Below are 14,485 nucleotides of genomic sequence, written 5' to 3' on the forward strand. Positions count from 1 at the left end.
ATAATCATACATACAGATCATCAACCATTTCAATATTTGCACTCACAAACTAAATTGCAGCAATCAAGACATTATAGGTGGATGGGTTTTCTACAACAATTTCATCTTGTCATCAGATATAAGGAGGGCATACACAATAAGGTTGCAGATATGTTAACAAGACCAATCATAAATGCATCTACTATACTTAAGCATAACTCAGTAATGCATGAAAGTTACATTGAACAATATGCTCAAGATGTAGATTTTAAAGATGTATATGCAACTTTAAGTCATGGCAAGCAAGTAGAAGAATTGGATTATTATGTTAAGGACCAACTCTTATATCATTTGGGAAAGTTATGCATTCCACAAACTGAAAGAGTTAACATAATCCGAGAAGCACATACTTCTCTCATATTAGGTCATTTTGGTGTAAGTAAAACAGTTGCACAATTGCAAAGGTTCTGTTATTGGCCAAGAATGCATGAAACAGTTTCTAGATATATTAAAGGGTGTACTATGTGTGCTAAAAGCAAGCCCAGTAATAGAAAATTAGGCTTGTACACCCCACTTCCAGTTCCTTCTTGTCCTTGGGAAAGTGTTTCCATGGACTTTGTTGGGGGATTGCCAAAATCTAGAAAATGTCATGATTATTTGTATGTTATTGTGGATAGGTTCAGCAAAATGTGTATTTTGATACCTTGTAACAAGCAGGTTACAGCTGAACAAACAACGAAGTTGTTCTTTCAGCATGTATGGGTTCATTTTGGGTTACCCACTTCTATTATATCTAATCAAGATTCCTGATTTTTTGGGAAGTTTTGGTCAAGTCTATGGGAGTTGATGGACACCAGATTGAAGAAGAGCACAACATTTCATCCACAAATAGATGGTCAAACAGAGGTGGTCAACAGGACAGTGATCCAGTTGCTCAGAGGCTATTGCAGCAAGCATCCCAAGCTTTGGGATGAGCATTTGTGTTATGTGCAACATGCTTACAACCGTGCCAAGCACTCTTCTACTCAAAGATCACATGCTTACAACCGTGCCAAGCACTCTTCTACTCAAAGATCTCCTTTTGAGACTTGTTTTGGTTTTATACCAAAGTCTCCCTTGGATTTTGTCTTTAGTAAAGAAATAGCAGTTGATGGATACAATGATGTGGACAAAGCAACCAAGTTCATTGAACAGATCCAAGAAATTCACCAAGCAGTGCAGGAACAGCTGGAAAGAAGCCAGGCCAAGTACAAGGCAAGGCATGACAAGCATCGAATTGAGCATAGTTTCCAAGTTGTTGATCAAGTCTGGCTATACATCAGCTAAGACAGAATGCAAGGTGAAGGTAAGAAGCTGAAACCAATAAGGTATGGGCCTTTCAAGATACTTGAGAAAATTGGTGAAAACGCTTTTCGCCTTGATTTGCCAGCTTATATGCATATCTATTCAGTCGTTAATGTAGAGAACTTGAGACTGTATGAACCTTCATTGGTTGAAGATCCCGAAGAGCAAAGTCAGTTGCCTTCTATTGATGATTTGTTACCTGAATATCTCAATGAGTTGCAGGAAGACACAGTTCTGGATAGGAAGGTGAGAACTACACGCAGAGGGGATGTTGAGTACTTGAGAATCGGACTCAAAGGTTCAAAGCCAAGCAGTGCACGATGGATAGAGATTGGACAAGTGAGGAAGTTGTATCCTCACTTGATCGATGCATAAAAACCAACTTTTGGTGGTCCAAAAGCTTTTTTAGTGGGAAGGCGTGATCCAAAATGGATCCTAAAACCCTCTAAGTCTTCATATACTTAAACACTATCGCAAGGGAAAAACATTAGCAAATGGCGGAAAACACTATGGACTCCTGTACCAGGGAAAATGGTCCACTTTACAATGATATAGAATGATGTAGAAGAAGACGACACACTAGACCATAACCCCAACTATCACACAACCACCTAATGATGATCCTAGACCTCCCGACACTGCCTCTTCAACTCTTGGTAGATAGACACTTGTACAAATTTTACAAAGATGCTTTTACAATGACTTTGTACAATGATGCTTTTACAATATCTGTGTGTAGTGCTGCCCACTTGAAGACTTCATGTGGTGAACTTCTTGCTACTGTTCTGCACCTTGATTGTTGCTCTTGTCATGCTACCCTTTCTTATTCTTCAGAACATTAGATTATGCATTGAGTCTTCTCTTGATGAATATATAATACCTGCAAAAAGTCTTCAAGGAAATGCCCATGACATGATAATTGCAAAACTTACCTCATCCTGTAGAGCATATGTCAGTGCTAAACAAAACAACAAATTAGAATACAAAGAACCTAATGCAATTAAGAGATGAACATGCATATACAGAAGATACTTACCTGTAGCTTACCTCTGCTGCATCATTTTGCTGCACCTTGCTCTTTGCTGCCCTAGAAAGTCTGGTCCTTTGCACCCCTTGACAACACTTGATCTAGTTTTTCTTGCCTTCTAGGAGCACGATATTTAATCTGATGTATCTCTACGATTTCAGATCCCCAACATGTGATCTTTGGTCCTGTAGAAGCCCTCTGAGTCTTCTTTCCAATGCCACAGGTCTGACCCGATTTGGACTCTTCAAGGCAAAGTTATGCCCAATCTCTCACAATGACCTAATTATGGACTAGTTCAGTAGAGCGAACTTGTACGACGTGCCACATGTCACTGTTTCCTCCTTCGGCTCTGAAATTGATACACAGAAAACTACAGTTCGTGCACTATCCACCACTTTTTATAGAATTCCAATCCTCTTCTCAAAGAGAGAGTTATGACGATTTTCCCAAGGTCACTTCTTTGAGATGAAATTCAGGAGCTTGCAAAAACCCTAACTTTCACAGATCATATTTCTGAAAATATAACAAATCAAGATCTGAAATTCGGTCACAACGTTCATCAAGATTGCGAATCAAATGGGTTTTCATTTCAGAATCTAAGACTTCGCAGAAATGAAATTATAGCAAAAATGCCACGATCACTTCATTTGGAGGATATATGAGATTTCTTTTTATAGAGTTGAGAGGGGCTTCTATAGAGAACGTTGGAGGGATTTTAGGAGCTTAATTTTTTTTATTAGTTATTGACTATTCAATGACCAAAACCAATTATGAGTGCCATGCCACAACCCCATAAGGTTTTAGCCCACTAACTGGGATTACTAACTTCAAACACGAATATCTCTCAAACCGTGAAGAATTACTTGGCGTGCCATATATCAACAGAAACATCTCGACGAGTAGAATCCATCTAGAAGATCCTTGACTCAAAATAGAGTAAGTTGTCAAGTCAAAATTCGCTTGCAAGATCAAGGTAGCCCTTGGTGCTGCTTGGATTGACATCAATGACAACCTCAGATCATCTTTAGATCAACACTAATGTCCTCGGAAAAACCCAATGTAGGAAAACTGGTGCAACTATCTGAGGGTTTGATTTATTAAGCAGTTTCAGAGTACAATCTGGGTGCCAAATCCGGCTCACCCAATAGAGAAAAATCTCAGCAGTAGTAGCTCTCCTTCGGAGATAGATGCTCCAGCTAAAACCCTAGATAAACACTCCGACAACTCCTTAGCTCCAATCTGCCCCACAAAAAACCCCAACATCAACCTCTTCTGCCCTCTGTGTCAGCTTTCTCTGCAGTTCCCGGTAGTTTCGACAGTTCCCCGTAGTTCTGGCTTCTTCTCTCTACGTCAGCTTTCCCGACTATTTCGGCAGTTCTAGCTTCTGCCCTCTGCGTCAGCTTTCCTGACTGTTCCCAGCAGTTCCGGCTTCTGCCCTCTGCGTCAGCTTTCCCGGCTGTTCCGGTAGTTCCGGTTGTTCCCAACAGTTCTGACTTCTGCCCTCTGCGTCAACTTTCTCGACTGCTGGCTGATACTCTCGGCATTATCTCTGCCTCTCTGCTTCTGTATTCACTGCCCCTCAGCTGCAACTCCAAATCACTCTCTCAACTTTCTCAACAAACCCAGCCCTTGAAAGTCAAATTCTTGATCAACTCAGTGTATCCTCCAAGTGACCCTCAAGCCTCCTCTTATACTTTTCTCGTTGACAAATCAACTATCGAGATTAAGTCCCTAATCAACGGAGAAGATTAGATTTGGCTTGATCCATGACTTTTGGACCATTCTAACACAGTTTTATATTAATTCACATTAATATTTTATTTTCCCTAAGTTTAGACTTAGGGACTCCATTAAAAATATTAATTATTTTAATATCTTCCAAACTGTTTAGAATCTGCCCAAATCCTTTCTGGGTATTGGAGATCTCATGTGCCTTAGCCTCTCCACGAATTTTTGCGGCTAGAGCACATCCGATGCTACCCCAAATCAACACTCCCTTTTAGCGAGGACTGTGCTCTAGCAATACTCCTCACTGAGTATCACCTTGATCATCTGGCATCGGTCCCTGTGCTGATGCTATGCCTGCTGCCCAACATCCTCTGCACTGCTGCATCCTATACTGCTACCCATGGCCTTGCCACTCCCACTGCTGCATCCAATTGCAACTCCCTCTGCATCTGTGCTACTGCCCATGGCCCTACCACTGCCACTGCTGCATTTGCACTGCAACCCCTCTCATCATGTTGCATCGTGCTGCCCATAGCACTGCCACTGCTAACTGCTGCACTACAACAACAGTCACTGAGAAGTAAGTAACTGATCTCCCAACTTGGACATCTCTGTCAGACTAGAAGCACTCGCGATGCTGAAGCTCCCTCTGTCATTGACAAGTGCTCCCTCTCTGACGTCTATGCTGTTGCAACAACTCTGTGCATCTCGCACTGCTGCCTCATGCTGTCCTAGGACTCTTGCACTCTAGCTCCCTCTGTCGCTCCATCCGCATCCGTCTCTAGTGACATTTGCCAGTCGTGCTACTCCTCTTCGGGGCTCACATAGCAAGGTATAATCCAAGAGGTTGGGTACCTCGAGGATTTTGCCCCTCATCGCCTGTAGTCCGTCTGACTACAGCTCGATGTCTCACCACTTCCTCTCAAGTGGTGCATGAGCACTCATTGCACAATCATCATCTGTCTCCACTTCTTTCTCCTCCCTTGCTGGTGCAGCGTTGGTCTTTGAAGCCTCTCCCTTGCTCTTCTTCCTCGGCACTGGCTCGCATAGTGACCTAGTTCCCCATAGTGGAAGCATTTGACCTTGGAGAGGTCCTTCTTCTTCTGTTTCTCCTGCTTTCCCTCAGATTCTAAGGCAACATCCTCCTCTTCCTCCTTCTTGATTCTGACCCCCTTGCCGCTACCTCCTGCCTTGGTTAGCCTTCTGATCTCTTCTTAATGAAGAGCCACCCACAGTTCCTCCCAATTTGGAAGGGTCGACCTACCTAGTATGCTTTGGACAAATACCTCCCAATCCTTTGAGACTGCTTTCAATGCGGTCCTCACCAACATCTCCCCATCTGGCGTGGCCCCTATGGAAGTCAGCTGATCCTGGATCTCCTTCAATCGACCGAGGAAGGTGTCCATCGGTTCTCCCTTCTTCATCTGGTATGACCGCAACTGATTTTCTAGTAGCATCTTCCTCTGCACGAAAGTATGCTGATACAATTTCATCAGGGCCTCCCACATTGCATGTGTTGTGTCCTTTTTGGCAATATGTGGTAGTACATGGTCCTTGTCGCCGTCAAGGATGATGCTCTTGGCCCTCGCCATTGCCTCCTCGTACTTTTCATTCTCAGCCGGGTCAACTGGGATCGCTATCGTGTTCAAGGCAAAGTGCTTGAGACGATTCCTATCTAGAATGGATAAGATCTTGGCCTTCCAGAGTACGAAGTTTGAGGCTCCATCCAGTCTGTCCTGATCTCTTACCCCATTCACTGCCATTTCGTTGCTCCTCTTTCGACTCTTCCGAGTCTCTCTACTTCCCTCTTGGAAGTTCTCAGTGTGACTCCCTCTGAGCCTCGATTTCCCTCTTGGAAACCCCTCTGCCAATGTCGAGATGCCCCCACTCTGATCGTTAGTGCATCTGCACCATTGATTCGGATTTCTTGGCTAGAAATCCTCGGCAGCAACTCCCTCCTACTTGGTCTTGCCCTGTTAGGTACTGTTCTGACTAAAGTACCCCACCAACTTCACTCCACAACTTACCCACAGCCTCATATGCCCCAACAAACTGAAGGTTAGAGCCTCTAGGCTCTGTGCAATCCCGGCACCAGCAAAATCTGCACCTCCTGGCCACGGGCGTCAATCCTTCCTGACTGAGAAAGGTGATCGGGCAGTGCATAGGTCAGGTCTGCTCCTCTCTGCCACTGCGCTAATCCTCTTCTCGGCTTGAACTGATGACACAAGCACTGTGTCACCCCTTCCTTGCTGCTTTTCCACTAGGAGCAGCTTCTATCACTTGGGACAGTTGTTTCTGCTGCTGCTGCTCTGCTCGACTGATGCCCTCAGTTATCCTGTGATCTGCAACCATGCTCTGATACCATGTTGGAATTTCTAAGTCTGACATGTTAGAAACCCTTCATGCACTTTATTGATTTATTCCTACCTACTTGTTATGTTAATTAACAAGTTATTTACCATGTAAATATTGAAAATAAACACAAGTACATGCTCAACACATTACAGATCATCAACTGAAGGAAACAGAAACAAGCACACAAATGACACCGTTATTTTTGGACTAATGTCCTCGGAAAAACCCAATGTGGGAAAAATCGGTGCAGCTATTTGAGGGTTTGATTTATTAAGCAATTTCAGAATACAATCTGGGTGCCAAATCCGGCTCACCCAATAGAGAAAAATCTCGGCAGTAGTACCTCTCCTTCGGAGACAGATGCTCCGGCTGAAACCCCAGATAAATACTCCGACAACTCCTTAGCTCCAATCTGCCCCACTAAAAACCCCAACGTCAGCCTCTTCTGCCCTCTGCATTAGCTTTCCCGACAGTTTCGGCAGTTCCTGCTGTTCCTGACAGTTCCGGTTTCTGCCCTCTACGTTAGCTTTCCCGACAGTTTTGGCTTCTGCCCTTTGCGTCAGCGTTCCCAGTTGTTTTGGCAGTTCTCGACAGTTTCGGCTGTTCCGGGAAGTTCTGGCTTTTGCCCTCTGCGTCAGCTTTCCCGGCTGTTCCGGCAGTTTCAGCTGTGCCCCGGAGTTCCGACTTCTGCCCTCTGTGTCAGCTTTCCTGGTTGTTGCGTTGATCCTCCCGACACTATCTCTGCCTCTCTGCTTCTGTATTCACTGCCCCTCAGCTGCAACTCCAGATCACTCTCTCAACTTTCTCAGCAAACCCAGCCCCAAAAAGTCAAATTCTTGATCAAGTTGGTGTATTCTCCAAGTGACCCTCAAGCCTCCTCTTATACTTTTCTCGTTGACAAATCAACGATCGAGATTAAGTCCCTAATTAACGGATAAGATTAGATCCTGCTTGATCCATGGCTTTTGGACCATTCTAACACAGTTTTATATTAATTCACATTAATATTTTATTTTCCCTAAGTTTAGACTTAGGGACTCCATTAAAAATATTAATTATTTTAATATCTCCCAAATTGTTTAGAATCTGCCAAAACCCTTTCTGAGTACTGGAGATCTCATGTGCCTTAGCCTCTTCACCAATTTTCGTGGCTAGAGCACATCTGATGCTACCCCAAATCAACAAAGGGAGTGGGACCACGCGACCAAAATCGGGTTTCCCATGAAATACCATCCCTAGAGCCAAATGGTTAGTAAAAGAGATCTCAAGGGACAAGGGCACATGCCTAACCCATTCTTTAAGTTGAATCCCCCCATTAATCCATCCCCATAAGTGTCCATGATAAGCAATTTACAATACTCAATTACCAAATGACAAGGCATACCTTTAGGTTCGGGAGGCCCACCTTCAAACATACGATCATGGCAGATGGGCGAGGGACCACATGGCTAGCTTAGGTGGCAGAGAAATGGCACAATGAGTTAGCGGGTGGTTACAAGGGGCTTTTGGCTGCCGACTGAGGACCATCTTGGAGAAAAAAAAGATTTCTCCGAGGGATATCACCCACAAAATGGTGGGTAATAGTCCCCAAACATCAGAATGAATATAATAAAAAATTCCTTTACTAACATGACTACTTGCTTTAAATTTTTGTCTACACTACTTTCCAAATATACAATGTTTGCAGAAATTCAAATTCAAAGATTTCAAATTTGGAAGTAATTTGCAATTCATCTGCACCTGTAGTCCTCTCTCCCTCATATGACCTAGTCATTGATGCCATAAATGAGTGGATTCAACGACCTCCTTAGATGCCACCGCTACTTTGTTGATATGAGTACTTCCATCAGGCTGTGTAGGTTTCCTGTCTTAGGTGCTTTCATGACCACTAAAGTGCCCTTGGACACCTTCAATGCTCCACCTTGACCTATAAAGTTATGACATCCAAAATCTGAAGCTCCCAAATAAGTTAAATTCTTTTTCATTTCTAGCAGATGTCTAACATCTGTTAATGTTCTTATAATACCATCAAACATTTTAATTTGAAACTTCCCACCCTATCAATTTTACAAGAAATGCTATTTCCCACGAGAACAATTACACTATCAACTTCTACACATGAAGGAAACCAATTTATGTGTGGACAAATATGATGAGAAGCACTAGAATCTAACAAGCAATCTTCATACTATTGAACAATATTACTAATATACAAAACTTCACCAATCATACTTGAGCTTGATTCAACCAGATTTGCCTCCTTTTTGGAGTCATCCTTGGATTCCTGTCTCTTCCAACAATCCTTCTTGAGATGCCCAATCTTGTTACAATACCAACATTTGAGTTTTCTCTTTTTTCCTTTAGACTTTGATTTGGATGTACATCTCAACTTTCTCCTCTTTCCTTTGACCGACCTCTAGCCACCATTGCTTTTGGTGTGGAGGTTTCAATACTTGATTTCCTCCTCATCTCCTTAGACAAAAATGCTCCAACAATAGAATCAAATTCAAGAGTTTCAGTTGTGCTAAAGCTAATGGAAGTTACTAAATGATAAGGCAATGAACACAACAATGTAACTGCCTTATCTTCACCATTGATTTTAACATCCATACAATTCAATTGTAAAATAAGAGTATTAAACACATTCAAGCGATCTACAATTTTTGTACCTTCTTTCATTTTCAGACTATATAGCTACCTCTTCAAGTAGATTCGATTTGTCAAGGAATTTGTCATATAAAGGCCTTCTAACTTGGTCCACAAGCCTGTCGCTGTTATTTCTCTAGTAATGTTAAACAAGACGTCATCAACTAGACATAACCAAATTGTACTGAGGGCTCTAGCATTCAAGTCCTCCCACTCTTCATTGGTCATTATTGTAGGTTTGTTCCTCCTTCCCCCTAACAACTTCTGCAACCCTTGTTGTACTAGTAAATCCCTCATTTTAAGTTTCCACAATTCAAAGTTGTTTTTTCCATTAAATTTTTTAACTTCAAATTTAGTATTTGTCACCTTCGCCATTATCCTCTACACACAGACTCTCCCTTCAAATTGAGTTTTTTTTAAATGTGTCAATTAAAAAACATATACATCTTGTTTCTCAAAAATCACTTTAAAGACCATTTCACAAACTCCATTTCTTAAACTTCGTTTTTGAAACCCCAGAAACCCCGTTTTAGACTTGGTTTCTTGATTTATACAATATATATATATCTTTTTACAAATTAGGGTTTACATTTTTTTCTTTTCTTTTAATAAACTCCAAAGATTTTTTTAAAATTAAGTGAACCTGGTTTCTTTTCTGTACGATGGACACAACATGAAATTCTTTTGATTGTTTAATGCCCCAGATTGCTCTCCCTCTGCACGAACTGGTGGCTATGTTTTTTGGGTGCACAACCACTCCTCCACTGTGAGGGTTTTGGTGGTCACTGCGACTTTCAACAGTGGGTTTGCTTCCTTCTTGACTTGTATGGTTCCCGCGAACTCTGATACAAGACTACTTTCTCTAATGGCCCAACTAGGGCCCACTTGACCTCCTCTGTGGGTTGCTCAACATGTCTCTACTCGACATATTGTGTAGAATTTGATACACGATGATGGCTTCCCCAATGGCCCCACTCAACCCCTCTTGGCCTCCTCTGTGCTCTACTTGACACATCTCTGCTTGATGTAGCTTTGCCCAGCAACTGCGATCCGAATTCCATGTCCACGGGCTCCTCCACGGGTCTGTGAGTCCTTCACAAACTTGGCTAGTTTCATTTAATGGCTACAGTGGCTCTAACAACTATAGTTGTTCTCACCCACTCGACGACCGTTATCCTTAGGGTTTGACAGTAGTCACACATGAATCCATAGGCTTTCTTCACTACACACAAGATAGAATCAAACTTGCCACACTTTACCTTGGGTTTGATACCACTTGTTGGTATTCAGAGTCTGTACAAACATTGAAGACAAAAATAATGACAAAAAAATAATACATAGATTTTACGTGGTAAAACCCTAACGAATTTTCAAGGAAACATCGACGGGAGAGACAAGGATTTTATTATCAAGAGAAAATTTACAATCAGGCATACAACTCCCTCAATCTTCTGGGCTTCAGAAATGAAGTAGGCATAGTTAAATTGGTGATGCTAACTATCATTTGGTTTTGTGAATCAACACTGCTAAAATAATCGTAACAAAAAATTTACTTAGGTAAATTTGGTTTTTACGTTGTTTTTTAATTGTTGTCATATTGTAACAATTCTAATCCTATAGTTTACACTTAGAGGAAAGGAATTGTATCTTGATTCTAGTTCTATATGTGGATGTTTTGATTCTCACAAGGAGTTCTTCATCTATGATTTAGAGTGTTAAGGAAGCATTGATGGGGATCAATATGATAGATCTTGGACTTTTGCATTATTTTCTTGGTTTGCAGGTTCTTCAGTCTTTAGAAGGGATCTCCATTTTCTAATAGAAGTATGCCTTGATTTACTTCAGCACTTTGGCATAGCTGATTGTAAACTTGCGCCTACTCCATTTTAGTTAGGTGTTACCCTTTCTTCCAGTTGCTCTACACCACATGTTAAGCCTTCACTATGTCGAAAATCGGTTGGGAGTCTATTGTATTTGACTCATACACGTCTTGACATATGTTTTGTTGTAGTGCATATCTCTCAATTCTCTCAAGATCCTCATGAGAGTGTTTGGACCATTGCAAAGTGCATTTTGAGGTACATTCAGGGTACTACCAATTTTGGCATCCAATACACCTGTAATATGTCTCAGCTCCCTTCACTGATTCCACTTAGGCTGGTTCAATTGATGACCGAAACAAAAAAGAAAGGCTTTGTCTTTTGCTTTGGATATGCTCCTATTGCCTGGTCTTGCAAGAGGCAATCAACCATTGCGTTATCTTTTGCAAAAGATGATTATCGTGATGCAATTCTTTCCAATGAGGAAGTTCTTTGGTTTCCACAGTTGATGACAAAGTTTGGCATTCATCAAGATCACCTTACCACACTTTCGTGCAATAATTAGAGTGCCATACACATTTCTTGCAACTTAGTGGAGCATCAAACGACCAAACACATTGAGATCCACATGCATTTCATTCGGTAGCTCATCCAAGAATATGTTCTCAACCTGGAGTATTTTCCTACTGAAGCACAAGTTGTAGACATCTTCACTAAACTTTCGGCATTACCTCGTTTTCTTTTGTTACGATCGATGCTTGAGGTGAAGGAAGTTGTCCTTGGGGGGTCATCTTGAGTTCTTCACTTTTTGATTTTTGTTGTTTTCTCTGTTTTGGAGAGGAGTTTTTCTCCTATGGTTTTGTCTCTTTTCCTCCACTTATGATAGGTTGTACATGGGTACCTTAGCAGGCCTAGTAGCCGGGACCCATTTATGTGTTCTTTGTTTACTCCCTACATTTCTCTTAAGGGGGGGGGGGTGTTGTTAGTGTTATTTTTCCCATGCATTGGCATTTTTTAATGTGATTTTTTCCAATTCGTTTCGGTTGTAAGCTCACATAGGATCTGTTATCTGCCTAAGTGCCATAGGTATCCACTGGGCATCTCTCATGTATTTTACATATAGTGGATCTAATAGATCATCATAAATTCTCTCTTTTGTAGAAGGTTTTGGTCTTTTGCAGTTGTTTTCCGTTCTGGATACTATTTTAAACATTTTCAATTAACCTTGCAAGGAGGCAACATGTAGGTGTTTTGCGATGGTGTACTGTCTTCTATTATCTCCTCTATTGCTACTGGAGAAAGTACTTCGTGAAAATTTTCTTCCATAAATAGCCAGCAATGGTTTCAATAAACTTGGGCTAAGTAAATACTAAGTAGTTAAAGAAGGGGAATGTTGTTGCTTCCTTGAAATGGGACTTGAGGGCAGACAGTAAGCATAAGGACAACTTGATAACTGTGAAACAGATGCGATTCAATGAGACCTGCAATTAATTAGTGGGTTTGACTGAAATGTATTTGCCGATATTTTTCAAAATAGAAAAGCCTATGTTTTGATACTATAATGGGCCTATAAATAGAATTGGATTAGCCACAATTTATTTCAACTAAAATTGCCCTTTTAATGTTCATAAAATATTTATGATATTAATATGAATCTTGAGATGGAGCATCGCACAGAACAGCAGTAGAGTCCTTCCACGACTAGCTTAGCAGAATCAAACGAAGGGCTATGGCAGCCACAGCAGAACAGTAATGCAATTTTGAGTGGAAGTAACAGAACTGGAGACAGATAGCTCTGTAAGTTCGATGTATTCTGTAAGGTAAGCAATATATCAAGCAGTACAAAAGTATACGAAGCATTAGTAGAAAGTCAAAGAAGAAATTTACCCTACTTGGCCTGAGCCTAACTTGGGGTTGGGAGGCAGAGAAAAATCTCCTGTATGTAATCGGCTGTAAGGGTATAGCAGCAGTTTCCATCTTTTCTCTTAAATACAAAAGAACTGTTTTTGTAAAATAATAATTATATTGTCAATGGGTGCTTTAGCTCGAGTGGTAGGGACGTTGGTTTGCCATCCCATCCACCCGGGTTCAAGTTCCCGGAGACATGGCCCGTCATAGTAAGGTTGCAAGGATAGGTGTCCTGTTAGAGTCTGGGATTCCGGCTCCAGTTCCGTTGGTCTCCAGACGTCTCCGTCCTAGGCTGAACTATGAGTTCCTGATATATGTGGCTTGCAGGCTGTTGCATTTATCTAGGGAAGCTGCTAGCTCCCTATCAATTTTTTTTTTCTTTTAAAAACAATAATTATATTTTTTTTAGATATCTGTGTATAAAATTTTCGGATACCAAACATTTTTGAATTTTGATTAGTGTTGTTGTTTTTCATCAAAATAGGAAAATTTTCTACATATTACCTCGAGGGCACTAAGTTAACATGTACTAAGCTAATGATTGGCTCTGTGGCTTTTCATTTTGTGTATGTGGATGAAAATAAAGTAACATTCAATGGACAAGATGAAAAAACACTGAGCCAATCATTTGCAATAATTTGCTTAGTGCATGGGCTTAATATATAACTTACATTGAGCAATTTTCCCATTTTGCAGGAATACAATTAATAGCAGACTGTGACTGGCATCTTCCACAATCAGAATAATCAATAATCCAATCCATTTCAATAAGTTATATTCAAATAGGAATCGTAAAGGAGGTCCGTCTTTTAAAAACATGCATGATTTGACCAAGCGTGCCCAAATTATTGATGAAAGAATCTTTAAGTGCAGTGCAAGTCCCCTTCCATACTTTTTGCCTTAAATAATTTGACTGTATGAAATGGCCGTTTGTTAAAGTTTCCAGAGAATTAAGAGAATGAAATGTTGAATTGCAAATGACACATGCCTTAAATTGATTTGATTGTAACTATATAGGGGCATGAAGTCTTTAAATCAGTATTATATTACTTATTCAGTATATGACCTGTTCCGTGCATTGTGTAAAAGATTGCCAAAGAGAAGTTTGCTTCAGGATAACTGGATATTGTTGGCATTGAATTTTTTCCTTCTTAGATAGCTAGAAGTAGAATTATTGAACAGCCTTTATTTTTTTATTTGCAGTGTATAAGAAGCACTATCCTCCAGCTCTGGATGATGAAGTATGGCGGCTAGAGAAAGTTGGCAAGGATGGTGCTTTCCACCAGAGGCTAAGTACTGAACGGATTAACACAGTGCTGGATTTCTTAAGGTTACTTGTCACAGATCCCCTGCGACTTCGCCAAGTAAAGCTACTGTCCTCTATTTTCATTTATATCTGTTTCTGATATCATATTCGAAAACGCAGAAGACAGATCTGAGCGTCCACACTTTATTTAAAAACTGCAGATTCTTGGTAATGGAATGTCAGCCAAGATGTGGGAAGGAACAGTGGAGCATGCAAGGACATGCGTGCTGAGTAACAAATATTATGTGTATCATGGCCCAAACAATATTCGTCTTGTTTTCAATGTTATATATGAATTAGTAGTTATTATTGTGGAGGCACAAACCATTCCTAGGGAAGAACTTTCTGAAACTCAAAAGGTAAGCTCTCAAT

The 14,485-nt window shown here is 40.9% G+C and overlaps 1 protein-coding gene across 3 annotated transcripts in view; it reads left to right on the top strand.

Annotated features, from left to right (window-relative positions):
• Positions 1-14,485, top strand: part of LOC149174298 (calmodulin-binding protein 60 D-like) — a 122,697-nt gene that overhangs the window by 87,522 nt on the left and 20,690 nt on the right. For all 3 annotated transcript variants that reach the window (XM_089419292.1, XM_089419294.1, XM_089419293.1), the window contains 2 exons: positions 14,011-14,171; positions 14,275-14,472. In XM_089419292.1, the coding sequence (XP_089275418.1) occupies positions 14,011-14,171; positions 14,275-14,472 (359 nt within the window). The remainder of the gene's footprint in view (positions 1-14,010; positions 14,172-14,274; positions 14,473-14,485) is intronic.

Source organism: Pinus tabuliformis, chromosome 4_1 (assembly GCF_031772625.1).
Source record: "Pinus tabuliformis cultivar Carrire ecotype Pingquan chromosome 4_1, CPIR1, whole genome shotgun sequence".
Classification (NCBI taxonomy): Eukaryota; Viridiplantae; Streptophyta; class Pinopsida; order Pinales; family Pinaceae; genus Pinus; species Pinus tabuliformis.